Source organism: Drosophila suzukii, chromosome 3 (genome assembly GCF_043229965.1).
Source record: "Drosophila suzukii chromosome 3, CBGP_Dsuzu_IsoJpt1.0, whole genome shotgun sequence".
Taxonomy (NCBI): Eukaryota; Metazoa; Arthropoda; class Insecta; order Diptera; family Drosophilidae; genus Drosophila; species Drosophila suzukii.
Window position 1 is genome coordinate 14,035,054 of NC_092082.1, and position 21,587 is coordinate 14,056,640.

General features: G+C 45.0%; 3 protein-coding genes across 6 annotated transcripts in view; 2 read left to right on the forward strand and 1 right to left on the reverse strand.

Moving 5' to 3' along the window:
• The first annotated feature begins 966 nt into the window (after positions 1-966).
• Positions 967-6,569, forward strand: tipE (temperature-induced paralytic E). 3 transcript variants are annotated; one of them, XM_017088116.4, is made up of 3 exons: positions 967-1,380; positions 2,165-4,401; positions 4,971-6,569. In XM_017088116.4, exons 2-3 carry the CDS (start codon positions 3,104-3,106, stop codon positions 5,032-5,034), a joined length of 1,362 nt encoding a protein of 453 aa, XP_016943605.1. In that variant the 5' UTR covers positions 967-1,380; positions 2,165-3,103; the 3' UTR covers positions 5,035-6,569. The 3 variants fall into 3 exon arrangements, with proteins under 3 accessions (XP_016943605.1, XP_065721005.1, XP_016943606.1); XM_065864933.2 differs by having other exon boundaries at positions 967-1,275; XM_017088117.4 differs by having other exon boundaries at positions 967-1,247.
• A 237-nt stretch (positions 6,570-6,806) lies between these two features.
• LOC108020021 (neurobeachin-like protein 1) overlaps positions 6,807-21,587 on the forward strand; it is a 33,790-nt gene continuing 19,009 nt past the window's right edge. Inside the window, exons 1-16 of one of the 2 annotated variants that reach the window (XM_036815893.3) lie at positions 6,807-7,174; positions 7,421-7,777; positions 7,843-8,029; positions 8,130-8,218; positions 8,425-8,550; positions 8,680-8,829; positions 8,890-9,150; positions 9,205-9,527; positions 9,593-9,800; positions 9,858-10,472; positions 10,530-11,780; positions 11,841-12,441; positions 12,496-12,728; positions 12,787-13,414; positions 13,475-13,662; positions 18,395-18,702. In XM_036815893.3, coding sequence (XP_036671788.3) covers positions 7,124-7,174; positions 7,421-7,777; positions 7,843-8,029; positions 8,130-8,218; positions 8,425-8,550; positions 8,680-8,829; positions 8,890-9,150; positions 9,205-9,527; positions 9,593-9,800; positions 9,858-10,472; positions 10,530-11,780; positions 11,841-12,441; positions 12,496-12,728; positions 12,787-13,414; positions 13,475-13,662; positions 18,395-18,702 — 5,576 coding nt within the window. In that variant the 5' untranslated portion in view covers positions 6,807-7,123. The remainder of the gene's footprint in view (positions 7,175-7,420; positions 7,778-7,842; positions 8,030-8,129; positions 8,219-8,424; positions 8,551-8,679; positions 8,830-8,889; positions 9,151-9,204; positions 9,528-9,592; positions 9,801-9,857; positions 10,473-10,529; positions 11,781-11,840; positions 12,442-12,495; positions 12,729-12,786; positions 13,415-13,474; positions 13,663-18,394; positions 18,703-21,587) is intronic. The other variant, XM_036815894.3, reaches the window with a different exon arrangement.
• LOC108020042 (uncharacterized) lies at positions 13,694-17,910 on the reverse strand. Its single transcript, XM_036815895.3, has 2 exons — positions 17,160-17,910; positions 13,694-16,105 (listed from the first exon to the last, which is right to left on the reverse strand). The coding sequence occupies exons 1-2, from the start codon at positions 17,190-17,192 to the stop codon at positions 13,838-13,840; spliced, it is 2,301 nt and encodes a 766-aa protein (XP_036671790.3). The 5' UTR covers positions 17,193-17,910; the 3' UTR covers positions 13,694-13,837.

A 21,587-nucleotide genomic window follows, 5' to 3' on the forward strand; every position in this document is an offset into this window, starting at 1 on the left:
TGGGCGAGCCGAGAAAATTCCAAACAGGCGAACTCGAACTCGTTACGTTTCCCTGCTGTTTACGCCACTTCTGACACTTCTCAGCTTTCGCCCAGCGGAGCCCTCTCATTCTGGCGGGGATCGGCGGGCGCCTGCGCCGGCTGGCTTTACGTCATCGCTGGCCGCTGTTGCTCCCAGCGGGAGAATGGGCGAGAGAGAGCTTTGGCCAGTGATGCCAAGATGTGAGAGGTTCAAGAACGAGAATGAAGGTAGTTAAAAGTATCTGGAAAGTTATTAAAAAAAATTTTTTAATTTTTTTTTATTCCTAAGTTTTTTCAATCATTTTGTGGTTCCTTGTTGTCTTATCATAAGCAATACATTTTATATGGATTATTTTTATAATTTTTTTAAAGTGGGCAATGTCTTTTTTAAAATGATTTCAAATTTTAAATTTTAATGACTGTTAAAAGGTTGTATCAGAAAATAGTTTTAGTAGGTAGCTTAGTTAATATGTACCTCCTTTGAGCAAGACCCTTACAGGAATTGACTCAGGGAAAGTGTATTATTAGCTAAGATGAACTAAAATCTCTGTAAACACATTTCTTGGGGGGAAATCTTGGGATGATGTCTTTCACAGAATGTTGTGTAAGATACTACGAAACATTTGTTCTAAACCCTCCTCCCCCACCACACGCACCCTACCAAATTCTGGATCTGCCTCTGCCTGGATTTACATATATCATTTACTTGGCGCCCAAGCAGGGGCCGTTACATGATGGAATGCGGCCCTATAAGCTGCAAAAAGCTGTGTTCAACCCAAAAGTTACAGTTTAGCCAAATGGAGAACATTGTTATTACCTCCAATAGGGCATTCCTAGATCTGGCCAGTTATTAGCTAAAAGGGGAGCCCTGCGACTTGAGCTCGTCGGCGGTGCAGGCGAAAGCTCCGCTCCGCTCCGAAGCTCCAGTTTGACTTGGGCCCTTAATTCCGCTGCAGCGTTGCCAGTGGCAGGCAGTCCTTTCGCTGAAGAGTTCAGCCGTCGTGTTGTCGCCGTGCTCCTTTTTCTGGTTGTCGCCTTCGCCGTCGTAGTTGTCGTTGTCGTTGTCGTTGTCGCTCCGTCTCTGTGTATTGTGGCCACCAAAAGAAGGCAGCCAGAGGAACCAAAAATGCCACGAAAGAAAATGTGGAGCGTGAATGTGGCGATTGTTCAGTGCTAGCTAACTTTTGACCCCGTGCGCAATCAGGTCACCATTGTTCTTGTGCGATGGTAAACAGTGTGTTAGCCCAGTCGAAATGTACGAAATATGAAATACAGCAAATAAAGTGCTGGTGATTTGTGATTGAAAATGCGTAATCCCCGTTCCGTTGTCATCGTGTTCACCGCGTAACCTGAACCTTGAGTAAACACACACAGGCGCAAGTCGGACTTTCACACACACACACACACATGAGCATACTAACGGGAGCACGCAACTCTACGTCACAAGAGCTTGAAAGGGGCGTGTGGGAAAGGGGGATTGGGTTGAGGGGCCACCCAAACCAAAATACATGAAATTTGTAGTTCAACTACATTTAATTGATCTCAAAAAAATACAAAAAGGGTTGGGAACGGGGGGTTCTTACAAATCTTTATATAGGGCCTGCTAAAAAATCGTTTCGTGCTAGGCACAAGAAGTTGGCTCCACTCTATCCCACTCACTCACTCCTTTGAGAGGAGGTCCTTTGCCGCATAATTTCGATTGGGGCTGGCTCTCTGCCCCTCTCTTTCTCTCCTCCCCACCAAGCCGCCTTTCCCTAAGGCTCTGTGTATGTGAGAGTTTCTAGTCCTTATATGTGTGAGCGGTGGGCTTGCATGTGCACGGCCTGTTTCCAGTTGGCTTACTGGTATGTGTGTGAGTGAAAGCGTGCCAAATGAATTGAAAATTACATGTGGCTCCGCTCTGTCTCCAACCCCCTCCCGACCCTCTCCCCAACCAAATGCATCGAAGGAGTTTTATTATTTAAACACGACGAGAGTTCAGCTCATTGGTGCCGTGCCGCGTGTTTCCGTTTCGTAACACTCGAGGTTACATAAAAATAACCATCGTCACCTTTCTGGGCTTCAAAAATATACACGCATTAACGGCAAAGCGCGGCCTAACGGTATTTTAAAACTCACACACACACACCCACACTCTCTTACAGCATTTGTGAACTGAACTGCACGTGGCAGGGATAACAAGGATAGCACGAGATAGAGCGAGCGAGAGAGAAAGCGAGAAGGCGAGAAATAGCCAAGCAAAGCAAAAAAGTGAACAAGAAAAACAAAAAACTAACTGTCCGTCCAGCATTCTTTTTTCTACACACATTTAAAGAATGTAAATGTAAAGTGAAAAAAGGCAGTAGCAGAAACAGAGAGAGAAGAGGAAGGAGAGAGACCTCAAAACTGGCCATTGGCAGGCCAAACACACACACACATACACACTCAAAAGCACACACAGGACACGCTCACACACGCTCAAACACGCACGAATATCCTGGCCTTTGCCGCAGTCATAAAATAATCAAGAAGCAGCTAAATCAAGCAAAAGCCAGAGGACTGCAGCGTGCTGATGTTGACGAAACATCTCCGTTGGGACGAATAAAGCAATTAGCAAGGGTTCGGAATTAGCCACCACTGCCAGGAAAAGGAGCAGAAGGAGGGGCAGCAGGAAGCTGGAGAGGAAGAGAGCGAGTGGAAAAAGGATGCAGGATGCGTGGGACTCTGGCTCCGTGGAGTATTTAGCCTAATCGAGTGATGCCGCCGTGCGTAAAAATGCAGGATTCAGCCTGCAAATGCCAGCTATGTGCGAGATAACGGGACACCGGACAGCCAGGCAACCCAAGAAGAAGAAGCAAAAGCAAAAGCAAACGAAACGAGAAATCGAACTCTCCCTGTGATATAACTTGCACCGTAATCGTAATCGTAATTATCTAGCTCTTAGTTATCGTTATCGATCAATAATCGCCGCAATTGTAAGCTAAGTTAAACCGCACTAATCGCCGCTCTGCTCCGCCGCCGCCACCGCCAGACCTGCGCCTTAAACTAAGAATTATAATATATAGTAGATTCCAATAAAAACCCGACCAAAATCGAGCTAAAATATGGGAGACGAGCAGGACAAGCGTACCGGCAAGGAGAAGCTGCTGTTCTACACCACCGCCTTCTTCATCCTGCTGGGCACATTCAGTCTGTTCGCCTTCCTCTTCCTGGTGCCCTTCGTCATCGAGCCCGCCTTCACCACGATCTTCATGCAGTTCGAGGAGGTGCCGGCCCTGTGCGAGACCTACGACACAGAGATCTATTACGGGGCCAAGAACTGCTCGTGGGCGTCCTGCCGCGAGGGCTGCACCAAGGATATCTACACGTGCACCCAGATCCGGGTGAACTATCGCCTCAATTTGTACAACTACACCGATGAGTTCAACTTCACGGAGTACCACATCAATCTCAAGGAAGCGGAGCGCATATTGCCGCCCGTCAAGCGAACGGATCGCTACGAGAGGGCTCTGAGGAGCGACTACGAGTACGATAACCTAGGTGGCACCGGGACCGGCCTGGACATCGACCTGGGTGGCGGGCGGCTGGAGCAGCTGAATTTCGGCGATGCCGATGGCTCCAATGGCTACCTCATCGAGGATTCGGAGGATACGCGCGGACTAAGTGCCTCGGGAACCCTCATTCCCGACGAGCGGCGACCCTTCGACGAAATCTCCGAGCTAAACGAGGGCCTGATGGGCAACCGCTCCATGTACTACTATGTGGGCGCCCGGCTCTTCCCGAACGTCAAGGGATGCGGTTATCCGCCCATGCTCAATTGTACCATCTGGCTGAAGAGGTACACCAAGATCGGCATGAAGTTCCCCTGCTACTACTCCAGGGTGGACCCCAGTCTTGTCATCAGCGACCTGGACTACTGGCAGAACACCCTGAATCTGGTCTACTCGATGGCCATTCCCATACCCTCGTTCATCATTTCGGTGATCTATCTGACGTACGCGTACTTTAAGATCTACAACGAGGACGAGGAGACGGCGCCGCTGGACAAGAACGCCGAGGACATGGACATCGATGACATCGATGCCGTGGATGATAGTGATGGTGCCGTGCTGGCGGACAACGTGGCCGGCAGCCAGATCATCAACATGGACTCCACCACCAACGATAGTTGCCTGGAGGGTGTCCTGCCCAACGGTGGTCCCGGAATGACCGCCTCCATATCGCAGGGTGGCTCCGTCACCACACCGGGCCCGTACATCGCGCAGAGCCCGGCGGGCTCGCAGATGACGCCCAACTCGGAGATGAACTCGTTCGGCCACCAGTTGAAGGTCCAGATGGCCGACGAGCTGTCCAGGGACTCGCTGGAGAACGGAGTTATCTCCACGTCCAACTCAGTGCAAGGGTAAGACTGAAGGATGTGGTGAAGGGATTCGTTGAAAAAACCGGCTGAAAGGGATAAAATTTGAGTTTCAAAGAGAGAACTCTTTGACACGAAAATCTGTTTTATAAAAATGCATGATAGTAACAGAAAAATTAAAGACTCTTATAAATCAATTACCATTTTATTAATTAAAACAACTCAAGTTTGAACAGGGGAGGAATTTTTTATGAAGATTGCTTATTTTAGAAAGAATGAAGTTCCCTAAAATTATTTCGTAGATTGTGTGGGGAAAATATGGAATTCGAAACATTAGTAGATCTATTATAGATTTGCGATTTTTAAATCTCATTGAAAATGTATTTACTTAAGATAGTGAACCAAATATGTATCTGAAGTTCATAAAAGGATATTACGTATACGTTAATGCGCCATTGTCATTTTTTGTAGCATACATATATGGGTACAAGCTGAAGGTAGTATAACTTGAAGAAAAACCAACTTTAAACCTGTTTTATAAGATTTACTTAATGTTTTTCGACAGAAATACATATTTTTCGAATAACTAATATTTTCCATTTTTTTCGTTTCAGAAACTTGAGCAAGACGATGACGACGAGTATCTCAACTCCTCCTGGGCCGACGGCGGCAGTCTGAAACGTCAGGCGCATGGTCTGGAAAATGTTAGATTCCGATTCGGAAAATGAGCCGCTGCTGGATTCGTAGGCCGCCGAGCGGACAACGGACCACGGAGCAGGCGGAGATCATCGGAGCAGAGACCCAACCTAACCCAAAAAACAAAAAACAAATCGAAAACCCCAAAGGAACCGATAAGCGATAACCCCAAGTATTTCTACCCGAAACAATCGACAACAACGCAGCGAATGCGACCGAACCTGAATACCTTCAGAGCTGTTAGCGGCACCTAAATGAACTATGATAGATTATATTTACCTTATGAACTAGCTACTCAGACACACCCACTCACCCACATAAAGCACGCTAGAAATCCGGAGTAACTCCGGACTTGCCACTCACCCACAGCCACTAAAAAAAGCAATACACGGGCATTATAGTATCTGCACAGTATCTGATATCTGGAGGATAGAGGGATAATGCCACATCTTAGGCGATTGGTACAAATACAATAAACATAGGCCGCAAGAACTCGAGCATGGAGTGCTATTCATATACCTAGAGGAAAAACTATAATACTTATACACGCATATACAAATATTTACTTGAATTATTTTTCTATTCGCAACAATCGTCGTCGTCTCGGAGGCAGAAACACAGAAACTCCACACAACCCATTGCCCACAAAAACCAAAGATCCGAATAAAGCAAATAAAATAAAAACTGAATAAAGCGCGCAACTTATTTACAAATCGATAAATCGAGGCGCTGAGGTTTTTTAAATATTGTAATGCCCATTAAAGTGCTGCAAACCGTAAAACACAAAAACAGAAATTAAATTTAACGGATGAAGAGCGTCGTGTATTTAATTTAAACGTAATGATAAACGAAAGCAAGTCGAATGCCTATATTTGAAGTAAATTAAATTAAATTAAATTAAAATTAAATTAACGTAAATTAACTAACAATTGTTATCCTTCAAATTAATGCGGATAAAAACTCACAGCTTTAACTAACTGAAACGGAGGCATAAGATTTTTCTTCTACATATTTATTTTATTAAGATTATTAACGGATAATGAATATTTATAGGTCCTACAAATGGTTCAAGCTATTCAATTAAAAACTTACAAATAAAATATTGCATTAAATCTTAATAATTTAGGTCTGAAATTAAATATAAAATAACGTTTCCTTTTTATATTACAACAAACAAAACCGAAAATACCAAACCAAGACATTTCTAAAATCAAAGGCGAATAATCTCGAAATTCGTTGCCTAGGCATATAGAAGCATCCGCATCAGCATCCGCATCCGCATCAATAAACTGCACTTTTGCGCATAATGTATCTATGATAAGCGGCAATGAACTACACAGAAAATCGTTTGTTTTTAACGACAGTTGGGGATAGTTAACGAGAGTCAAGCAATGGCAAAACAGAAGCGCAACTATTAGCTAATATCATGTAAAACAGACAAACAAATAACAAAATGCTACTAGAATTGAAACCAAATACATGAAAATCTCGAAATAAATACGCATTTAGCAGCCTAATAGTATTATGGTGTTTTATTTTGGTTACAAGGAAACAATAGAATTTGGAGTATGTTCAACCAATTTATCTTAATATTTCCATAAATTCATATAGGTAAATCAGGTTATTTCCGTTCCACCAAGAGAAATTCATATTTGGCGCCATATACTTCAATTTTCCCGCGCATTTTTCAACACTGCCAACGACTAGTGATTGGCAAATGAGAAGTAGCTATATGTTGTGAATGGCAAGTAAGAAGAAGCAATCAGCTGTTGCCGTTTTCACCTGTGCGTTTAGCAATGTGAAAATTGCCCAAAAAGTTATTGTAAATGTGCTTAAATCCGAATCACGGCTGGCTTACTCTATTCAGGCCATAACCTTAACTATACAGACGACCGATTCCAACAAGGAACACGGAAAAGAACGCTGAATTAGAGTAAAACTGGGCTGTGGACAACCGACCCACTCGGTCGGCAACATTTTTTTTGTAAACAAATAATTTGCCGAGCGAAAAAACTCAACTAGTTATTAACAAATGACGTTCAGCTGAGCCAACTGCAGGGAAATCGCGACGATGGACAATAAGAAAGATATATACAACCTATGGGTGCAGTACACGACAAAGGTGAGGTTCTATTTGAAGTAATTCGAGTGATAAGGAGTGGATTTCCGGGGTGGTGGAGTGGCGGGGGGAGGTGCTCCGATGGCGGGGGTGGCCGCAAAATGTTAAAAGCATTAGTCACCGCAAAACAAAAAGCACTTGTTTATCAACTTTTCAAGTGCTGTAAACAGTGTAATGATTATATAATCCTAGAGAGGCTCAAACTGAATCCTTGCATCTATCTCTTTCGCTCTTTTCCTGTTCCCCCAGAACGATGAGACCCACTTCCGGCAGTTTGTGGCCCGCTTTGTGGCCATTTGGAGGAGCCAACTGCAGCTGGACTTTCAGGCGGAGAACTGCCCCATGTGGCACGAGGTTCAGCCGGATAGTGGTCCACACTTGGGTCGCCTGCCGGACGAACTACTGCCCGCCATCGGCAAGTTCATCATTGTGGCTAGAGATGTCTGCGAAACGCAAGGAACACTGGAGGAGGAGGCCATCGAACAGGTGGCCATACTCGTGGACTGCCTGGTGATCGTGTGCCGGCACTTTGACAACATTCTGGCCGTCATCAAGTATGAGTACAAACCCAATCTGATAGCCATACTCTCCCGGGTGTTCAAACAAGTATGTAGATCTCTATGGCACATTGTTGGGTTAATTATAACAAAGCATCTGTCCATGAATTCTAGCAAATGGAGCTGCCTCAAAGCGTGCCCGCTATAAGTCATCTGTTTAGCAGCTTCTCGGCTTTCCTGGAGGTCATGTACGATCCGTATCTGACATGGCGCAGCTTTGTGCGAGGCCAGTCGGCCGACTACAGTCGTCTTTCCTACAAACCCCACTCGGTGCATGTGGAAATTGTGCCCTTTATTTATGGTAAGAAGGCCTAGACGGTCCATGAAACCGAAAAGTCCAAAGTTTCCTTATCACTGCTCTTAAATTGTTTGACCTACTAACAAATTGCTTTGCCTTGCAGATTGCTTTCAGGAGGAGAAGCTCATCCGATATGCGGAAATAGGCGAGAGCCTGCTCAACATCCTGGGCGCTGTAATTTGCGGCTCTCAGGTAGCGCCAGAAAGCGTCTCCAGTCCCCTCCTGTGTAGTCCTTTTTATCTCTCTAAAAACCGTTTAATTATTAACGTCACTTCCTGACAGCTTTCCTTTCTGCTCACTGCTTTCGCTATTAATGTTCATTAGAGCTCTATCATTCTGTTTCCATGTCCACTTTCGTCTCATTTCGTGTTATGTTGATGTGGCTGGATCCCCTCCAGCTGCAGTTGAAAGTGCAGAAGTCTCTAAACTCGACCTCAACCCTGACAAATAGAAATACTAACGCTCTAACCACTTCTTCACTTGCCCCCTGCTCGGGTGATGGGCTGCTAGACTGTGATAACTTGGTGAGTGGTGGAACCATCTGTTGTCCCGATCATTGTTGTACCCTAACCGTTGTCCATGCATGCCATTGCTTGTCTGTCCCACGACCCTGTTGAATTCAACCCGTATAATGGTGATTTTGGTCTGATCAGCGCAATGGCATGAAGGCCATTTGCCCCGCCACGGTGTCCATCACCATGAGTATTCTGCGGCAGTGGGAGAGTGCCCACAATCCTCGTCTCGTGGCTCTACAGTGCTATGCCCTAATGGTCATCGTGCTGCAGAAATCTAGTCCGGAAGAAGTGAGTAACTTGGCTACATAAATTTGCTATCATACTTATCACATTTTCCTTTTAAAACAGCGCCAAATAGACCTAGTTACGTTAGTTCAACTTTATTGTGATGCTCTCCAAGAGCTGCTGGCCACCAAGCACTTTGACAGCGGGGATGCCAACTTTGACATAGCCAGCGATGCTGACCAGGATGTGGCTATCGACATGGCTGCACTCTCATCCACAGTGTCGGCTGTGAAATTTTTTGTGACTGGCGATGCCGGCGTAAGCGAGGCAATTGCAGATTCCAATCTACTGGAACTGCTCACAAGTCTGCCAAAGCTCATAAAGGTAAGGGTTTAGATCACAAGCTTAGCTTGGACTAATCTTTTGCCTACCTTATAGCCCTGGCACATCTCCCATTCGAGCACCTTGTGTAGCACCATGGAGGCTTTGGCCACCTTGACTCGCCACTCTCCGCAATCCGCTGCCCAACTGCGTCAAGGTGAACGCATCGAGAGGCTTTTCGCCAGCTTGCAGGATTTCGGCAATCCAACTGTGAGTCTGCTGGACACTTGCTTTATGCTGGGCTACGATGAAAGTGGACACTTGTTGCTCCTACCCGAGGTTATGCTCCAATTGCTCAATTGGGTGCCAACGCTTCAGGAGCAAGAACAGCTTCATGTGACCAACCTTGTGCTCAAGGGCTGCACGGACAACTATGGAACGTGAGTAAACTAGTTAAAATTAGTTAAATCATTAGATAGATAACTATTTTCCTATTATTCAACAGCAAATCTGTGGCATGTGGTAGTCGTATCATCAAGGCTGTGTGTGGCTGCCTCTTGACAGCGGAATCTCTGGCCGAGAACTGTGTTCAGAATCTCATTAAGCTGATAGAGGAACTAAGCAAGCTCAGTATTGTGCCCTCGGAGCTAAAGTGCATATTTACATTGTTGCGCCAGGGAACGAAGTTCCCACAGAACAAGCAGCTGCAGCAGGTAAAACTCAACTTCTTACTGAACTTCACTTCCTTATAATAATTTAATTTCTTGCAGACCCTTGTGGTAATTGCCCTGCAGAGTTTAAGAGGCAGCAATTCCTGCGCCGAGTACTTCTCCATCGAGCAGCCAACGGACGGCATCCTGGTGCCGGACATTCGGAACTGGACCATCTCCGGCTCGTATGGCTTTATCTTCCACATCCTGGTGCGTTTCAATCAGCTAAAGGACCAGTCGAGCAGCCGGCGAATGCTGCTCACACTGCAGACAGTTAGTGGCAGTGGCTTTGAGGTCTTTGTGCAGCCAAATGGAAACGTTGTGGTGGCCGCGTTGACCAGGCGGGAATACCTCACATCCTCTACCGCCACTAAAACACTGATGGATGGCCAATGGCATTACCTAACTGTGGCCATAACTCCGCCAAAGCGACCTTTTTCCTATAGTCAAATTAATATCTATGTGGATTTTGTTCAAAAACTGAGTGCCACTTTAAAAGTTCAGGCAGTTAATGAGCCCTTTACAGTCTGCTCCATTGGAGCGGTGGTGGCGCCACCACAGACAGGAGAAGTGGCTAAAACCGGGATTATGCCCAGGTCCTCGTCCCAGGAAAGCGGATCTAGTGGTTACAAAGGAATGCTTCCTAGTCTCCTGGAACGAACCCTCTCTGCAAATGTGAGATTCCAACTATTTCTTTAACTTTTCAATTTCTTACTTAGTTTATCCTTTTAGGTATCCAACTATTTCACCCTGCCCATGCGCACCCAGACAGCATTTGATCCTAATGTGAAAAACTTTCCCATTGGAATGCAGGATACTGTGTTTGGAGAGCAAACTTGTCTGCATGGACATCTGGGCGGTGTGCTGCTAGCAGATCCAACCACAAGTCTTAAGACAATTTTCGATGCGGGATCCAATTTTAGTTCCATCTTCTCCCAGGACAATGATCTGCTGGAACTCAACTCCCGCTTTGTTTTTTGCTACGCTCCAGGAGCAGTATGGCATGGCACCTGCCAGGATCTTATACCAGGCGGAAAGTATCCGGGAAGGATTAATGCTCAGCACTGCAAGATCGTAAAGATCCAGGAGACAATCAACAGTATCGGAGGTATCAGTGCAATACTGCCCATCCTGCATAGGTTGGTGACATCGGATCAGACGGCGGACATCTCCATTGGCAGCGTGAGTGAGGAGTCCTTGTCCTGCGCTCCAACGCCTTCGGGGGAGGAGTTCACCGACTGGGAGATGCTCTCCTCGAACTCGTACACTGAGTGGAAGATGCTCCAGCACCCGCTGGCCAGTTTCCTGTGCCTGTTGCGCTACCTCACCCACGAGCACGAAACGAACCAGGAACAACTGCTGAGTAGCGAATGCTTGGCCATTGTGGGCAAGATGCTCCAACGCTGTCCGCCGAATCTGTTCGATGTTAATGCGTTGATGGCCACCCACCTGTTGATGGAGTCGCTGCAAGGACACAAGGCAGAAGCCGGCGGACAGCTTCTGGACGCATTGTACGCTCACATTGTCTTTGACTTTGCTATCTGGTCGCGACTGCAGTTCCAAATAACCCTGGGTCATGCCCAATACTTGAGTGCCATGATTAAGAACGATAGAAAGTTCTTCCGCAAACGGTATGGCGTCCAGTTTGTGCTGGACGTGGTGCGTCAGTACTACTCCACGCCGGACAGCATCACCGATGACGATGCAAAGACCATTCGGGCCACATTGTTCGGCATCATTAAGTTCTATCTGCAAAAGGAAGTAAACATCAAGGAGGTGAACTCCATGATTGCCTTTTTGGCATCGGTGCGGCAGGATGTGGTACTTGTGGAGTTCCTGGAAATGATGACATTCTATGTGCGCGGCAAGAACTGTAAGGATCAGATGGTTCTTCTTCTGCACGAGCCCCAGTCCGCCAATCTTATTTACAATTTCTTCGTGGATAAGAGCTACAATAATGAAATTCAGGAAGCAGCTATTAGGGTAAATTTAATATATTCAATTAATATGAGAAGAAGCTAACACATACCTTTATGTTTTCAGTTCATCAGTGGATTACTGGCCACATCACGAGTTCATCAGAAGTATAAGCAAGTGCTTCGATTGTACGATCAGGCTACAGAGCAGAGCATGTTCCCAGGATTTTTCTCCTTTATCACACCATTATCCCTAAGCTCTACGATTCTTTTCCATTTAGTTGACGAAATGCTGGGACTGCAGCCGGACTATGCAGGTCTTATATTCCTGGTCTATCATGTGAGCAGCTGTGATCTTCCCGTTAAACTGGAGATTGCCAAGCGACTGCTTCAAACCACCTTCGTGAAACAGCATTCCACAGTCGCGATGGCAAAGCAAACGGGCTGGCAGGAGTCCATTGCCCGTTTGCTTATCCGAAAGCCCATTACCAGTTCACCACCTGACGATGAGAAGCGACGCAGTTTTGGTATCAACTTGGACGTACTCCTGGAAGATAACTCAACCTTTCTGGCCCAGGCCGATCTCATCACGTTCTCGGAGCAGGAAATTGGCCTGGCCCAGTTGCAGCAGCAGCAGCAAGAGGAGCTTAGTGACAGTGGCCTAATACTTAACGAAATCCAGGCCAGTGTTTCGGAGGCAGCCACCGTGATCGAGAGTGAAATTAAAGGTAACTAGTGTATATATCCTCAATGGTAAATTAACATATGTATTTAAATGTTAGAACTGGCTGAATCTGTCTCTGGAGCAGTGGTCGAAAATGCCAACAGCCTGTTCTCGGTCATTCGGCAGACCACCCATGATCTGCAGGACACATTCGAGTCCTTGACTTTGGGCAGCTCGACGGACACTGCCGATGGTTCGCATACGCCTTCGATTCAGCGCGAGGAATCGCTGAGTTCCGACAGCTCCACGCAGTCGCCGCATGGGCCGCCCAAGAAAAGTGACTCCATGGAGGTAAAATAACCCTTTCTGGATACAATATTTTGTATTTAATTCGTCTATTCCCCAACAGAGCACCTCTGCTTTTGACTTTGTAGCCGATGGCGATGTGGACACCGAGGAGCAGTTGGTTTATCTAGTCTCAAATACGCTCTTTAACATTTTTTGGCGTGGTATCCCTAATGATCATCCGCAGTGCTGGCAGGAGCGTGGCCAGGTGCTGGGCTGCATTAATTTGTTAGCCCTGAACAACGAGCTGATAACCTCGCATCTCTCGCTGCGCCTGCGGATCTTGGAAATGGCCGTGCAGGCCTCGTTGTTCGATCTATCGGAGCACGGCAGTCAGACGCTAGTCAACCAGGAGAACGCCTCGCACATCCTGCGCATGGTTTATGAATTGGTGGTCCTGGGCTCAAACGAAGACGAGTCAAAGAAGTGTTCCACAAAGCTATTGGACGGTGTGCTTGCTCTGCTGGACGCCCTGATGATCTTCCAACAGGGATCCTCAGACGATTGGTCGGATATGATTCGCTTGTGCTTGGGCCTGTTGCTCAAGTGCTCACATCACCCGAATCCTGGTATTGTGGCAATGGCAACCGCAAAACTGCATGCTATTCTCCAAAGTCGTTCTACCGAAGATCCAGCAGAGCTCTCTTATCTGCTATTTAGCATCAATAGGGCTCTGGATAATGCCATTGAAGGTGGGTTCTTAAAAATATTTGTATGGTATCTATTTTAAAATGTAACTATTATTTTTACAGTTGGCAATCCAGAGGAGTATTCTTTCTTGATGCCAGTGATGAAAGCCCTGCTGGAGAAGTGTCGCTTTGCTTTTAATCTGGATTCCACTCTCCCAGATCTGCCTTCAACTTCCTCTGGTCCTGTCTTCTTCAACGATTTCCAAATGTATAGCACCAGCAAAAAATGGAGAAACTTTATTGAACGCATGGTGAGTAAGGTTCTTAGTAATATAAATTATAGTTTATTTTATTACTCGTTCGATTTATTTAATTTATTCAACAATCTTAGCCTAGTTTCAATACAACTTTACAACTAATTGCTAAAGTCTAAGAAATAGTTAACCAAGTCTTTAAGCTATGCCTCCTGTTAATTTAATTGAGAATTCAAAATAGTTTGTGATTTTTTGGCAAGTTTTGACGCAGCCCATGGAGATTGCGTTCCATTTCCCGATCGCTGAGAGGGCTCTTGAACAGGGTCGTGTCGAAGACGCCCTTGGTGGTTCGCTTGGAAGTGGGGTGACCTCTTCCAGGATCTGCTGGCTGCAATGCCAACGGTGACACTGCACCGTGGTTCCTACCGTAACCAGGTCGCGTAGGTCGCGAACCACGCCCTCCAGTTGTGGGTGAAAACTGCTGTCTGGTGGGTGGTGCAATGGTTCCATCGTAGTAGCTTTGCGAATGGGATTGATCGATTCGAACGCTGGTGGTGACGGGATCGGGTGAGCTGGGATTAACGGCTTGCTGTTTTATGCGATACCGGGATGAACCCCTACTCCTACTCTTAGCTGTAGTGGGGGTCGCTGGAGTACTTGTAACAACGGTGGGTATGAATGCCCCGCGGGTCGTACTACTTCTGCCCCTCATTGGACTCCAAGGAGCCGGAGTAGTCGATGTCGTCGTTGTGGGCGTTACAAAGTTGAAAAAGGTCTGCTTCCTCTCTACAAAGTGTGAGCTATTCGTATCCGTATCCGCATTTTCATTTGACTCTCCCGAATGGCTGTCCGCATCATAGGCCTGCTGGAGCTCGGGAACATCCAACGTATGCTTTGCGGGCACAACTCCAGCACTGGGCTTACGCTTCCTCTTTCGCCGCTTGGAACTTCCAGCCGCATGGGCATCTGAAGTTATCTCATTCTGATCGGGTGAGGATGCCAAAATGGGTGGATAGGACTCCTGTTCATCCCGGTTGGAGGCCTCGAAGGGCACGGGATCATAGATGGGCACTTCGTAGCTGGATTTTGGAAAATCAAAGCTAGGGAACTTGTGGTGTGGATTCAAGGGCAGTTCCTGCGAGGGAGTAGCATAGTCGTCTTGGGGATAACTATTGATGGAATGGGTATCGACGGACACATAGTTTGTAGGAACATGTTGCGGTGGTTGGTCGTACGTGGATGAAGGCGGATGCTGGTAGTCAGGTGGTGGTTGGTCATAGCTGGAGGAGGGATGTTGAGGAGGATGATCATAACTAGATGAAGGATGTTGAGGAGGATGATCATAACTGGATGAGGGATGTTGAGGAGAATGTTCATAGCTGGTGGAGGGATGTTGAGGAGGATGATCATAATTGGATGATGGATGTTGAGGAGGATGATCATAACTGGATGAGGGATGTTGAGGTGGATGATCATAACTGGATGAGGGATGTTGGGGTGGTTGATCATAACTGGGTGAAGGATGCGAGGGAGGGTGATCATAACTGGAGGAGGGATGTTGTGGAGGCTGGTCATAGCTGGAAGAAGGATGTTGAGGTGGAGCATAGCTATTCGCTGGAGGATGTGGAGGAGGCTTCACATAATTGTTGGACGGTGGTTCAGCAAATCCCTCATGGGGTTGCGAGGGATGAGGTGGCACGTAGCTTTGCTGGTGGTTTGACTGATAGGAAGTGCTGATCTCGAAAGCAGGTGGGGAATAGGCAATCTCAAAATTAGGATTTTGATTTGAGCCATGTTTAGGCGGATGTTTGGATGGCTCTGCAAAGTTCTGATGATAGCCCACATTCGGTATCTTCTGCTCATAAATGGAATAGGAGTCTGGAGCGGGCAGGTCATGATGCGGATAGCTGGGAACCTCTACAGGAGCAGAGGGTACTCCGTAGCGGGTGGCTGGCGGGTGAGCCGGAGCCGGAGGTGGCTCATAGTGCGTGGCAAAGGAGTGATCCGGTTGGAAGCTCTGCTGCACAGGAGGCAATCCGTACTTCTGGTGGGGCACATGCTCATGGGTGGTGACCAATCCAAAGTCTAGGCTCGGGAACTTGTGTGCTCCATAGAGATCCGGTTCCGTATTGTGGTTATAGAAATCTAGATCCATGGACTGCGCTTCGTAACCCGAAGAAGGGATCTTGAAGTCCGAACCATCGAACTTCAGGTGCTGGAAGTCATCGAGTGAGAAGCTGGGTTCCTCGATATGTGCTGGAAACGAGGGCTTCGAGTATCGAATGTGAGGCGGTGGTGGTCCATACTTGATCTTGGGTGGACCCTTGGTCCGCCTGCGCTGTTTGGATCGCTGGATCACAGCGTAAGGTGGCTGTCGGCGGTATCGGATAAGCTTCTCCGCCGTGGGCGCCAGTTCTTTATTCTGCTCAGTCTTGGGATCCCTCGACTCCACACTTGTGGCATTGGGTTCGCACAGGGCGAAGGGCAACCACAGGGCCAACTACGGGGAAAGGGAAGATACGAAAGGGGCAAGGGGTGAGTGGGTTAATCTTCCGCAAAAAATGTCATCAGACGACACAAACTTTCTCCCTCCGAACTTAAACGCTGTCATCTCTGTGTGGTTTTTGTCTTATGTGGGCAACCTTTGACTTTCCAACTAAGACTCTCGACGGTGGCTTCCGCCTCAGTGCCTCCCTGGCTCCCAGTTTCCCTAGCTCTTCACACGTAACATAGTTGCCATCACCTCCACCAGTGGCAATCGAGTCACGAGTCTTGCTCGCCAGGCTCCTCGTAATTGTTGCATCGCTGGGGGACTTTGCCGGCTGGCTGGTCTCACGCAATCCCACCTCGAGGAGGAGGGATTGGGGCTGGGAGCGGAGGCAATGGAATTGGGCACCCGAAGGAGCCAAGCATTGAACCTGATCATCGCCAGGTTCAGGTGGGCAAATCGGCTTGCAGCTGGTTTTCAGGCTTTTGTTTTTGGCCATGACTTGTTTAGGTTTTGGCTAACAATGTGTGAAAATTACCTATATATCGGAAAGTTACATTGCTGGCGTGAAGAACATTGTTATAACATGGAGCAAAGTAGAGAAAAAGAAATCCATACTTCGAGAAGTATTATTCTTTGAAAAATGTATATCTTTAAGTTTTATAAGCCTAGAACTTTTAAAATGCTTCTATTTTACAGCCGGAAAATTGATTATTCTATAGTTTATACAAAATATTACCTAAATAAAGGCTATCATTTTAATTTTGTAGTAATAAAATCAAATCTATAAAATCTTCCCTGCCTTTTTAAGAATACTTTTTTTAAAGGTATCGTTAGATGTTACTAAGATTCATGGATTGTGTAAATAAACATAACAAGCCTCAAATATTATAATATTAACGAAAGGATAATAGTTTTTAATGGGATAGTATTCACAATAACTTCTATGATTTTCAGAATCGTTTGCTAAAAGTCAAAGTTTAGTTTTTCCTCTTAAATAAGATCTTTTACAACGGCACACAAGAGACGGCAGCATAATTAATTCACATATTATTTAACCACTTACAAAACAGGCCGAAAGCCAAAACAAATTGCACATTTTGAGCGGTAGACTAAACGCGAACTAAACTCTACGCAGTAGTGGAGTTTGGAAAAACAAAATCCGAAATCGACGCGAACATCAACACAACTTTCATTGGCGGCGGCGGCTCAGCGATTCCAAAATCCAAGTTGGATCTGGTGTTTTTGAGTTTGAGTTTGAGATTGAGATTGAAATTTTCCTCGCGGCTCCCGGTCGGTCACGACTCGTCGGACTTTCTTTCGGCAACTGAGCTGAGCGCCAAGAAAGTGGTCTGGTTTTGTGGCTCGAAGAGGCGCAGCTGGAACCAGTCGAATGACAAAGCGGCGTCGCTGCCGATGCACCCACCTGGCAGAGATTTTACCAGAAATATTTTGCTCTGCTCTTTTGTTTTCGTTTTAATTTATATATTTAATTCGTGTGTGCCCAGTGCCTTGGAACGGTGGATAGCTAGCTGGTGGCGATGGTGGATTATGCAAAGAACCTCCCATCGTGTTGCCTGCACCATGGCAATGCGGATGCCTCCTGGATACGCTAGATAACTGGCAAAGATCGGCGTTAAATAAACCCCCCAACCCCGAACAAATAGCTAGCGAGGAGCGCGTCTAACTGGTTTGCACAATTGCAATCGAGTGCTTCCTGTGCCCGCGGCTATATGCACATTGAACTTGAACCTGACCGGACGTGACTTGGACATGGACTTCACCAGATCGCTCCGCCAGCAGATGGAACTCGAACACGCACAAAGACTGCCCCCGAATCGAATGAAAGCGAAAACAAATTCAAGCTGCCATAATCGTCAATCCTGATCTCCATCACAATTCGCACACTGAAAGAAAATATCACACTTGCACTTGATTTTATTGATCGGATATCAAATAGGACCTTTTGATAGTATTCTAGGGATGGAAACATTCTTATGAATATCGATGATTTTAATAAATGAGGTCAAAAATTATGGGTGTCTAACAAATTTTAACTCAATGTAGCTATTACTATATATTAAAATTGTAATAGTTTATCAATAATATTATATCATATATGAGTTCTGGTATCAAATAGTGGAGTATACTACATTAATTAATTATAAATATCTAAAGTATTATTCTATTACCCCTTTAAATATAGTTATAACGAAGTGGTTTTACATGTTCATTTATTTTCATAACAAGTTGTAACTCATTTATTTTAGTGTACTGATCTCGAATTTCTCACACTTTCAGGTGAAGCCTATGTACGATCGCTACCAGCGCGACATCGAGCTTCATCTGTGGGAGCCGATCAACCGATTCTGGGCGGAATGCTATGAGGCCTGCAAGGCGGCCTCCAAGCAGAGGGCTACCAATCAGGCGGAGAACCGGCGCCTCTTCCAGCAGAAGATCTACATGCCGTGGAAGGTGCGCCAGGTGGAGGAGATGCAGCGACTGCAGGCGGCTGCACTGCACCACAAGACCGTCGACAGCCACATACGGAAGCGGTGGAAGACCGCCAAGCGTTTCTTGTACGGCCCCCGCGGACCCTGGTATACCGGGTGAGTCTTTCAAGCACATCTATTTATGATTACACGGGAAGAAAACCTAATCCTGTTTAACAGAGGGTTCTTCGAGTTTAGTTTTAAAAAATTTCAGCATTATAAGGAAAGTGGTAACATTATCTGAGTAAAATTAAAAATTATGGAAAGAATATTAAAACACAAACATTGAAAATATCTTAAATGAATTTGGATTTAGAGATAGTGAAGATAGGTGTAGATATGATATAACCAGAGTATTGAGATATAGCACAAAGAATATAAGGTCTTGCCTGTCTATTGGGGTTGTGTTTATTTAAAGGACATACAAATCAATATCCGAAACTTAGCGGTCAAAATATGAAGTTACAATATTGGTTTTATATGGAGAGCCTATTCATTTAATAAATATTTTTTTACCTTAAGTCTTATCTTAAATATATTAGATTTTCTAAGTATTTTATTTAGTTATAGGAATGTGCGTATATATAGTAAAGATTATATAGGGTATGGGTCATCTTTCAGAAAAGCCAATGTTATGGATTTAAAATAAGGTTATAATTTGTATAAACTTTTATGACACTTAAAAATATCTTTATTTTAAAAATGTACAATTTTGTAATAAAGTCGTATGATCTTTTTTTTCTCTCTGTAAACGTCACCGGGCCCGCCCCAATTTCATTATGAAATGACGCGAAATTCAGCATTTTAATTGCCCGCCTTGCATTCGAGGCGACAATTGTAATCGAGCGTGCCAGCGTGCACGGTTATACTCGGTTATACTCATATTACCAGTATTGCATGTGTGCGTGATCACTTAATCACCTGGAGGCACACACTCGTGATTCCAAACACCGCTAAACCACTCGAAGACTCAAACATGGCCAGAAGCCGCCGCGCTTTGCGTTAATTTCACTGCGAAATGCAAACAAATCCCTCTCAATCATTAAAGTCTGCAGCGACGCCAACAGGGGCAGACCATCGAGTCCACAAGTCCCCCAGCCGACGAGTCATCATGATCATCAACACTCTCGGCTGGTGGTAACCACAATACGATTAGTAGGTTGTGAATGCCCGAGTTCCACTGCCACAATGGGTGAAATCCGTCAAAGCAATGCCACAAATCGGTGATAATCTGATGGGCATTTATAATAAACCAATCTTAACTGCAAATCATTTTGAAATTTATTCATCTGCCAGAGATTAGTGGTGAGATTTTGAGATTATCATATTGGTGGGGACTAGTCTGTGCATTTTTAATAAGATATTTATAGCTTTATTGTTTTATGTCTATTTTTAAATTTTCTACAGATTTTATTTAATTTTCCCGTTTTAATAAAAGGTTTAATTGGTGTTAAGTTGATTTCATCACCTTATAAATAAGAAAGTATTTAAGGGGAACCTCAATAAGTGCCTTTAAGCTATAAACAATCTTTTCTTATATTTTAAGAATAAAGAACCTTAAAACAAACTTTTCTTATATATTAAGTACAAATATTTTAGGAACTGTTTTGATAAATGTCAAATTCTCTAAGTGTGGTCAATCCCTAGAATAGTTTCTTAGAAGAAGCAAATTAGTAAAAGTTTTTCATATTTCCGCAATACTTTCATTGGTTTTATAACCCCCTTCCTTGCTTTCTGGGCCCATTGTAACACCTGCTGTTTTGGAGCTGCAGCTCGCCTATTGTCTTACGCTTTCGCCCATGTCTTTTGGTTCGGCCCCTCCACTTTCCCGCCCATGCCGTGTCGCTATTAACATTTCAATTTAATTTTATTAAATCATCAAAAGCGTTTAATGTCGAATGCAACAAAGCACCGTCGCATGTATTATGCAAGTGCAAATGTAACGAAAACCCATTATGCGATCCATAAATTTTTACATAAACAAATATGCACATATTTGAAGGCGCTCGCTTCACGCAGATGATGTGCAGACGAGAGGTGGGGTCCACTGGATGGAGGTCAGTTCTCGGACGGATTGGCCAGATTGGCCGGATAGGCCCGATCGAATTATCCCAATCCAAAGCAATTGATTGGGGCGCGGCGAATGGCAATCAAATTTCCAGTTTTCCATTGTGCCCGGTGGCCGGTTGCCAATTACTCGATCGGATCGATTGGCCATCGGATTGCAGCGCTGTGTTCTCCAGTCCAACTGAGCCCATAAATCTCATTTAGACCACTTTGCATTGACGCTCGAATTACGCAGTTTTGTGAGGTGCGTGGCCCGGGCCTTGAGCGATTAGCCGGGGCTCCACTGCACCACCAACTGCAGCCAGTAGCCATGGTGACCCGCTCAGATGGGGCTTGTTCTGTTCTAAGGTCGAACCACTCACAGAAAAGTCCACTACATGGCCCAAAATTAACATGGATTACATGTGCTGCCAAAGCAAAAGGCCTACGAGCCATTGACTTTTTGCCATTTTGGTTCTAATAACACCGATTAGCATTCGATGTTTGAGAATTAAATGTAATGATGATAATTGTAATTGCATTTAAAAGCTGCTTTTAACCATTATTATATTTACAAACTATGCAAAAAGATTTGTTTATTTTTTTTTATTACCCATGAACATACAGCACATAATTAATTGTGTAAACATTGTGGTGTTTAATGCTTAAAAAATATTTTAAATAACAGGGCTTCTTGTATTACGTGTTGCTTTCTTTAACCACATGCATTATTTATTTCATAATTATTAGCAATTAAAAGTTTCCTAAAATATTCATTATGTTTTCCATATTTAATTATCATTAATAGACGTCGGACTTTATGTAAAGTCGTTTTATTTTTCGATCTTTTGATCGCCGTTATTTTATTGGTTCCAATTTTATGTACAAAACAATTATAAGATTAGGTTTAATAAATAAATCAGACGTCTAGTCAATAATATGCCTCGATGTATTAT

Coding starts and splice junctions, on each gene's coding strand:
- LOC108020042 (XM_036815895.3), bottom strand. CDS start 17,192: ATGTGCAATTTGTTTTGGCTTTCGGCCTGTTTT. Junction 16,106..17,159: donor TTTGGCTTTCGGCCTGTTTT/GTAAGTGGTTAA, acceptor CTTTCCCCGTAG/TTGGCCCTGTGGTTGCCCTT.
- tipE (XM_017088116.4), top strand. CDS start 3,104: ATGGGAGACGAGCAGGACAAGCGTACCGGCAAGGAGAAGCTGCTGTTC. Junction 4,402..4,970: donor ACGTCCAACTCAGTGCAAGG/GTAAGACTGAAG, acceptor TTTTCGTTTCAG/AAACTTGAGCAAGACGATGA.